This window comes from Rhinopithecus roxellana, chromosome 10 (genome assembly GCF_007565055.1).
Source record: "Rhinopithecus roxellana isolate Shanxi Qingling chromosome 10, ASM756505v1, whole genome shotgun sequence".
Lineage (NCBI taxonomy): Eukaryota > Metazoa > Chordata > Mammalia > Primates > Cercopithecidae > Rhinopithecus > Rhinopithecus roxellana.
Genome location: NC_044558.1, coordinates 15,577,360 through 15,585,732, shown reverse-complemented (window position 1 = coordinate 15,585,732; position 8,373 = coordinate 15,577,360). Strand labels below are relative to the sequence as shown.

At 46.1% G+C, this 8,373-nt stretch overlaps 1 protein-coding gene across 1 annotated transcript in view; it reads left to right on the top strand.

Moving 5' to 3' along the window:
• The first annotated feature begins 690 nt into the window (after positions 1 to 690).
• PLBD1 (phospholipase B domain containing 1) overlaps positions 691 to 8,373 on the top strand; it is a 65,671-nt gene continuing 57,988 nt past the window's right edge. Inside the window, exon 1 of the mRNA XM_010368457.2 lies at positions 691 to 989. Coding sequence (XP_010366759.1) covers positions 875 to 989 — 115 coding nt within the window. The 5' untranslated portion in view covers positions 691 to 874. The remainder of the gene's footprint in view (positions 990 to 8,373) is intronic.

The window sequence follows — 8,373 nt, the reverse complement described above, 5'->3', positions numbered from 1 at the left end:
TGTGGTGAGGCTCTTAGTTGTCTTTGTATCACTGGTACCTGGAGCATAACATGGGCCCAGCCAATGCTGACTGAATGAATGAAATGCTTTTTGCCTACTTCACAATGTCACCTAGGGCACCCTGTGCCAACTTCACAATGTCACCCAAGGCATAACTTTTGACTACTTCACAATGTCACCTTTCACTGACCCCACACAGAAATGGGGACTCCACAGAAACGTAGGAGCGTGTTTAGTGTCAGCCCCTTCTGAATCACTGTCCCGTGGTGGCTCCAGCCAACGAAGAGGAAGCAAAAAGGATAAAAAATCTGAGCTCCAGCACATGGATTTAGGTTAAACAGCCCGGGAAGGAGGGGCACGCTAATCGCTGAGGGAAATGGACCCGTGGAGGCCTCTCCAGAAACAGCAGAGGATCCGAGCTGCGTGTAGGCAGGGCACACGTGTCATCCTGGCCCTGGCGCCTGGTCCGCTGCTGGAGATAAAAGGTCGACCACGGAAGCAGAGGCTAGCAGTGGTGTTGATGTGAACTGATTCGCCCAAGCTTGGGCCGCAAAACTGCCAAGGAAAGCGGCAGGCAGCCTCTGCATTTCCCATAAGTGCAGCTGGGGAACTTTCCCAGACCAGCCCACGGGTTGCTAGAGGGTCAGACCGAAAGGACCCGCCTTTCCCAGGCGGGGTGGGTCCCAGGCCACCACGTGAAGCGTCCTCGCCCCTCAGAGCCCGGAGCAGCGCCTCATGAAACAGGAAAGTTGAGGACGCCCCACCTCGGAGAGGCGGCGCCCCCGGGTCGACCAGGAGCCGCTCTCGCAACTTCTGCCACCGCAGGCCGCCGCGGCTGCCTGATCGCGCAGTGGAAGGTTGTGGTGGTGGAGCGATGACCCGCGCCGGTCCGAGCGGGCGCCCGGGGCTGCCACCGCCGCTGCCGCTTCTGCTGCGGCTGCTGCTGCCGCCGCTGTTGTTGGTCACCGCGGAGTCGCCGAACCCGGCAGGTGAGCAGAGTGTGCCCTGGGCGAGGGGAGCCCAAGGAGGCTCCTCGGAATCTGTCCGCGCCAGTGCCCCGCGTCCGGCCGAGCTGAAGTCCAGCGGGCGTCTGGTTCCTGGGTGGACGCCGAGAAACGCGCCTCTGACCGGCCGTCTCACTCCAGCCCTGCGGCCGCGCAGCGAGGGCACTTGAGAAGGGCTTGGAGAGTGCGTCTGCCAACTTGACAAGTTTTTGCCGGAATTCTCGGCCAACAAATCGGTTTGCTCCTGCGGCGATTCTTGGCCCACAGAGCCTGGGCTGGTCCTAAAAACTCCAGCCAATGGTCATCTAAATATATTTATCCAGACTGTAGGGAGATATGGCTCCGGCTTGCCATTTGTTTTGTGTTTTAAAAATTTACAGTGACTTTGGCTTAAAAACACGATTGCACGATTGTCAGTTTGATATGTGCCAGGCAGTGGGCTTAAGTAAGGGCCTTTTGGATTTGTTGTTGTTGAGACGGAGTCCCGCTCTGTCGGAGAGGTTGGAGTGCAGTGGCTCACTGCAACCTCCGCCTCCTGGGTTCAAGAGATTCTCCTCCCTCAGCCTCCCAAGTAGCTGGGATTACAGGCGTCTGCCACCATGCCCAGCCAATTTGTGCATTATTAGTAAAGACGAGGTTTCACCATGTTGGACAGGCTGGTCTCGAACGCCTGATTCAGGCGATCTGCCTGCCTCAGTCTCCCAAAGTGCTGGGATTACAGGCATGAGCCACCGCGCCCGGCCTGTTTTTTTTTTTTTTTTTAATATATATCTCAGCATAATCCTAAATAGGATTATATTTCCCATTCTGCAGATGAGAAAACTGAGATTGTTCAGAAGTAATTTGCATAAAGATAACACAGCAAATAAGACAGAGCTAGGGGATGCCAGAGGGCATTTGCTTAACTACTTCCCTCTTGGAAAAACAGGTTTTATCTCTACAGGTATTCATGCAAATCTGCAACCTTTACAAAAAATGAAATGAAATGAAATTAAAAAGCCTTGAATTTATGATTTCCATTTCTAAGGAGGCGAAGATTATGAACTATAACTAAGGGACTTGAAAGAATTCTAAAGTAATACTAAGAGAGAATTAATTTTGTTTTATTTCATAATCCCCTTTTCTGTGCTGACCTTGTACAAGAGTAGGGTGGGGCTTGGGGAGGATGCCCCTTCCTAAATATGTGCACTGATTCTTGTTACACCACCTTCCATCATCGAGTGCCTTCGTTTTCGAAACTTGTGCAGTTATCACTCTTCGATCTTAAATTTTTCCAGTCTGTGCCAGTCCGTGGGATCAGATGTACCCACAGGCTCCTGACTGGTGATTTTCTGTATTCTTTGCCTAAACTATGGCGATGGCCTTGGTGCCTACTTCTAGTCTAGGGAGACAGCTCATTCAGATGTACCTGGGAGTGGCTTTGGAGGGTCCCAAATATTCCTTTTCTGTTTGTTTTTGTTTTTTTTTTTTTTTGAGACGGAGTCTCGCTCCGTCACCCAGGCTTGAGTGCAGTGGCGTGATCTCGGCTCACTGCAAGCTGCGCCTCCCGGGTTCACACCATTCTCCTGCTTCAGCCTGCCAAATAGCTGGGACTACAGGCGCCCGCCACTACGCCCGGTAATTTTTTTGTATTTTTAGTAGAGACGGAGTTTCACCATGTTAGCCAGGATGGTCTCGAGCTCCTGACCTCGTGATCTGCCCGTCTTGGCCTCCCAAAGTGCTGGGATTAGAGGCGTGAGCCACCCCGCCCGGCCTTCGTTTTCTGTTTTATTTTTGGATGATTGAGGTTGCTTTTGTAGGTGGAGGGGGCAGCCTGAGGAGTGAGATAGAGATGTTGGATTTCTGAAGATGGAGCACTGTTTATTCAAGAAGGTACCACCTTGTAAGAAACTGCATCTTAAACAGTTCTTCCAACAAGAAGCTGACTCCATGCTTGGAGGTTCTGGAGCCAAGGCAGAAAGTAAGGACATTTCTGAGATGAAGTGATCCTGACAACACCATGCCCAGCAATCTGGAAGGGATTCTTGCTTACATAGGTGTTAAGGATGTCTGGTGATGCCACACTATTTCAGCAGACGAGATCCGTTTCCTTTGTCCTACTCACATTAATCTATTTTTCCCTTGAGGCTTTTTGGGTGTTTGCCTTCTACTAGCCTGCGAACAACCTAAGAGTAAAGAACTGGGGCTTGCTACCTCTCACTTGTCATGTGTTCTCTGAAGCACCCAGCTGAGTACCCTGAATTTAGTGGGAATTCAGTAAACACTAAAGGGATTGCATGTCCATCCCCTTGGAATGGATTTTATATCCACTAACATGCATCTATGTATCCAAAAACAACTTCTTCAATTTTTAATTTTACTTTTATTTTTATGTTTTTACTATTTTTAAAATTATTTTTATTTTCCCCCCAGGCTGGGTACAGTGGCATGATCTCGGCTCACTGCAACCTCTGCCTCTCTGGTTCAAGCAATTCTCCTGACTCAGCCTCCCAAGTAGCTGGGATTACAGGCACACACCACCATGCCTGGCTGATTTTTATATTTTTTGTAGAGACGGGATTTCAACAGGTTGGCCAGACTAGTCTCGAACTCCTGGCCTCAAGTGATCTGCCCACCTCAGCCTCCCAAAGTGCTGGGATTACAGGTGTGAGCTACCATGCCCGGCCACTTTTAGTTAATTCTTGCATGTTCTTCAATTTGTAAAGGTTACTTCATAGTTTTATTATTCTAGAAGTTGACAAATAATTGCACAGTCATTCTAGCCAAATCTTTCAAGCTATGATTTCAGACATACGGTGTTACCTTTATCTTTCCAGACCAAAAGCCCCATAATTGATTTTAGAAGGTCCTTATATAATTATTTCTAAGTGGTATGTATGGAGAAGTCAGGTGGTCACTAGAGAAATAAATGATACCTTTACCTGGTTCTGAAAAAGTTTAACATCTTGGAAGTCATTCAGTCTCCATAAAGTGATTTGGCAGACCTATGATTGGAGTCAGTTTCAGTTGATCCTTTAACTCTGCAGACATTCTTACTTAGGGTTGGCTGCTGAGAGACTCATAAGATGATATGTATATTGGTAAAACTGGTTCAGAATCTGGCCCTCAAAGTCTTGCAGGGCTAGACTCCAGAAATTCAGTCTTTCTAGTGCTCCATATCTGATCAGAACTAAGGAAGCTGATTCATCCCGATACACACCCAAGTCTATTCATCAGACTTAGTGTCAATTTTTAGTTAGAAATATAACTGTCAGGCAGACTGGATATTTGTGAGGTCTGCTCTAGGCACTTTCTCACTGTAATCAAACCACATGGGGGTAGATAACATGAGAGATTGTCAGGCTGGAGGCCTGATTTGTCTGTCTCCTGGTAGGCATCATATACATCATATACTTGAGTCAACCGAGAGAGTGCCCCTCCACTGCACGGTGCTTGCCTGGCATTGCTGGCCCCTGATGTTGGGACACTGCCTTTTCCACATTGCCATGGCTTACCAGTGTTCACTTGAGAATAACAGTTAATACCTTCATCTTGTTGTCAAAAGTTTAACATCCTGAAACATTCAGTCTCCAAGGTGATTTGGCAGACCTATGATTGGGGTCAGTTTCAGTTGATCCTTTAACTCTGCAGACATTCTTATTTATTTATTCATTCATTTATTTGGAGATAGGACCTTGCTCTGTCACCCAGGCTGGAGTGCAGTGGTACGATCATAGCTCATTGCAGCCTCAGAGTAGATGGGACTACAGGTGCGCACCACCACATTTGGCTAATTAAAAAAAAAAAATTATTTGTAGAGACAGAGTCTCACTATGTTACCCAGGCTGGTTTCAAACTCTTGCTCGCAAGTGATCCTCCCACAGGTTCATTTCCCAAAGCCCTGGGGTTCAGGCAACAGTCAATGTACCTGGTCTCTGAGGACATTCTTACTTCCAAATTCACTCGACATAAGGCCTCACAGTTGCTCAGTATATTCATTCTTTACATGGAAGGCTTTCATTCTTGGAAGTATAGTATTAGAGAGGTAACAGAATTCCAGAAAGAGGAAATCCTTTGGAACCCTAATGCCTGTGTTTGAATCCTGGCTCCAACACTTGCCATGTGACCTTTAGTCAGTTATTTTCTCTATATGTACTTTGGTTTCCTCATCTGGAAGATGGGTATTGTAAGTGTCTATCTCATGGGGTTGTTGTGGGAAACAGTGTGCCTGACATGCAGTAAGTGCTACATAATTGAGTGGCCACTGAAGTTGCTTTTCTCTAAAAAGTTATCATGTCTCGATAAGGCAGGCAGGATTGAAGATGATAATCTATGTGCTTTGAAGTAATTTTTTTTTTTTTTTTTGAGACAATGTCTTGCTCTGTTGCCCAGGCTGGAGTGCAAAGGTGCCATCTTGGCTCACTACAACCTCTGTCTCCCAGGTTCAAGTGATTCTTGTGCCTCAGCCTCCCGAGTAACTGGGATGCAGGCATGCACCACCATGCCTGGTTGATTTTTGTATATTTTGTAGAGACGAGGTTTTACTATGTTGCCCAGGTTGGTCTTGAACTCTGGGCCTCAAGTGATTCGCCTGCCTTGGTCTCCCGAAGTGCTGGGATTACAGGTGTGAGCCATCGTGCCCAGTGCCAACTTGAACATTTTCTTGTGCTCTCCCTTTATCAACTTGTTTGCGTAACGTACACAAGGTAAGTTCCAGAACAAAGTCTGATGAAACTGCCCACTTGTCTTTATTATTAAACATTGTTTCCTGGTCCTTCTGAAAACATAAATTTGGAAGCAAAGATAAAAATCTTTCTTTTGAGGAAAATTTAAAAGGATCTTCCTTCAGTGTTTCATTGAAGTAAAACAATTTTTTTAAAAAATTTTCGGTCTGGGCACGGTGGCTCACGCTTGTAATCCCAGCACTTTGGGAGACCGAGGCAGGCAGATCACGAGGTCAGGAGATCGAGACCATCCTGGCTAACATGGTGAAACCCCGTCTCTACTAAAAATGCAAAAAATTAGCCAGGCGTAGTGGCTGGCACCTGTAGTCCCAGCTACTCGGGAGGCTGAGGCAGAAGAATGGCGTGAACGTGGGAGGTGGAGCTTGCAGTGAGCTGAGATCAGGCCACTGCATTCCTGCCTGGGCGACAGCAAGACTCTGTCTCAAAAAAAAAAAAAAAAAAATTATGGTGGTTTATTTTTATAATATACATATATATACTATGAAACATATGAACTTTTTCTTGAGTGTTCTGACATGCAGAAAATAAATTTTTGTTTTCATACTTCCTTAGACATGAATTTTACTTTGTCACTTGTTATCTTTTGCTTTTGTTAGATTTCAAAATTATAAGACATTAACTATGGAGATAGCAAAACAAAAGAGGTAGTGATACCCTTCATGGAATGAAACCCAAGGAATTTATTTTCTTCAGCATTTTAAGTAATTTTTATGCATTTAGGTTTTGCCTTTTTAAAAAATGGAGTAGGTTCTAGTTTATACAACTTCCATGTTACAATCTTTCAAACATCCAGCTTGAAAATGTGACTAGAAAATGTATTAATAATGTTATTATGTAGCTTCTTTGCAGTACTGCAAAACAGGAATTTACTTAATATGGTAAAAAATGAAATAGAGGTAGTGAATTTATGGGGAAATTTTAGCTTAAAACTTGAAACACTGTCTACACAGATAACATATGTTACAGGTTTTTTTTTTTTTTTTTTTGAGAGGGAGTCTCACTCTGTTACCCAGGCTGGAGTGCAATGGTGTGATCTCAACTCACTGTGAACTCCGTCTCCTGGATTCAAGCGATCCTCCTACCTCAGCCTCCCAGGTAGCTGGGATTACAAGTGTGTCCCACTGCACCCAGCTAATTTTTGTATTTTTAAGTAGAGACGGGGTTTCACCATGTTGAGCAGGTTGGTCTCAAACTCCTGACCTCAGGTGATCATCCTGCCTTGGCCTCCAAAGTGCTGGGATTACAGGCATGAGCAACCACACCTGGCCATGTTACAGTCTTCCTAGAGAAAATTGTGGAAGTCTCTTGATTGAGAGAGTTGAAAACAGAATGAGCACTTCACTGAAAGAGATGGGCTGGTTCTGAAATTTGTCCATCTGCCTTGCATAGGCAGTAATAATTTCAGCATAAGGGAGTGTCAAGTTATTCACACTGGTGTTATTCTCTTTGAGGTCATTTTCAAACCTAAGACACCAAAGTTTTAATTCATAATTAGAAATCAAGAATGACTATACTATCAAGTTTATATAACTTGATAAAATCTGTCACCAGGTGTGACCTTCCCAGACAGTGTGAAAGTTTGGGATCCAGGCCGGGCATGGTGGCTCACGCCTGTAATCCCAGCACTTTGGGAGGTCAAGGCGGGCAGATCACCTTAGGTGGGGAGTTCGAGACCAGCCTGACCAACGTGGAGAAACCCCATCTGTACTAAAAATACAAAATTAGACAGGCATGGTGGCGCATGCCTGTAATCCCAGCTACTCAGGATGCTGAGGCAGGAGAATCGCTTGAACCTGGGATGCGGAGGTTGTGTCGGCCGAGACCGTGCCATTGCACTCCAGCCTGGGCAACAAGAGCAAAACTCTGTCTCAAAAACAGGAAAGTTTGGGATCCAGGTGGCCACGTAATCCATAGAGCATTGTGCTAGGCCCAAGGGAGTGGATGCAATGAAATGTAAGACTCCACCTCTCATTCACAAGGAGCTTGTAATCAAATTTTTGGGACCAAGCAGACACAAATACATAATAAGTAATCTAGATGAGGACTGAGCTAAGAGTAGGGAACCAGAATGAGGCAAAGTTGACTTTCTGCTGACAGGGCTTTTGGCAAGAACTCTGATTTCAGCTGCCAGTGACAAAAGGGTATGTTTCAACAGGATGAAGGAAAGGGATCATTCCAGATCCAAGCAAATCTCCAGCATTTTTCTGCATTTGTGGATTGTTGTTTTGAAGCTAGTTTTTAAAGCTGTGTCCCTTTCTACTCATCTGCTGTGTCCCGCACTTCCTGACCCTGTGGACCACCTCACATCCTCTCACTTGCCTTTTATTTCCGCTTCATGCAGGTGACCTGAGGTGCCTCATCTCAGCCTTACTGTAGAAATCTCTTACTTTTCGCCTCAGGGCGTCTCTGAAATCACAGCCACTTAGTCCTGGAGCACATACAGACCTGTAGTGAGGGAGTTAACACTTCCTAGGGCAACGTTTAACCTTAATCAGATGGGAGCAGGTAGCTGGGTCTTCCGTGCCTGGGATGAAGATATCCAAGGCTAGTCCCAGTGGGATCGCCCCCGTGTCCACAGAGGAAAGCAGCTCAGAATGCACCCTCGAATCGGTGTTCCTCCCTTTCACTCTCCCAGCCCCTCGCTC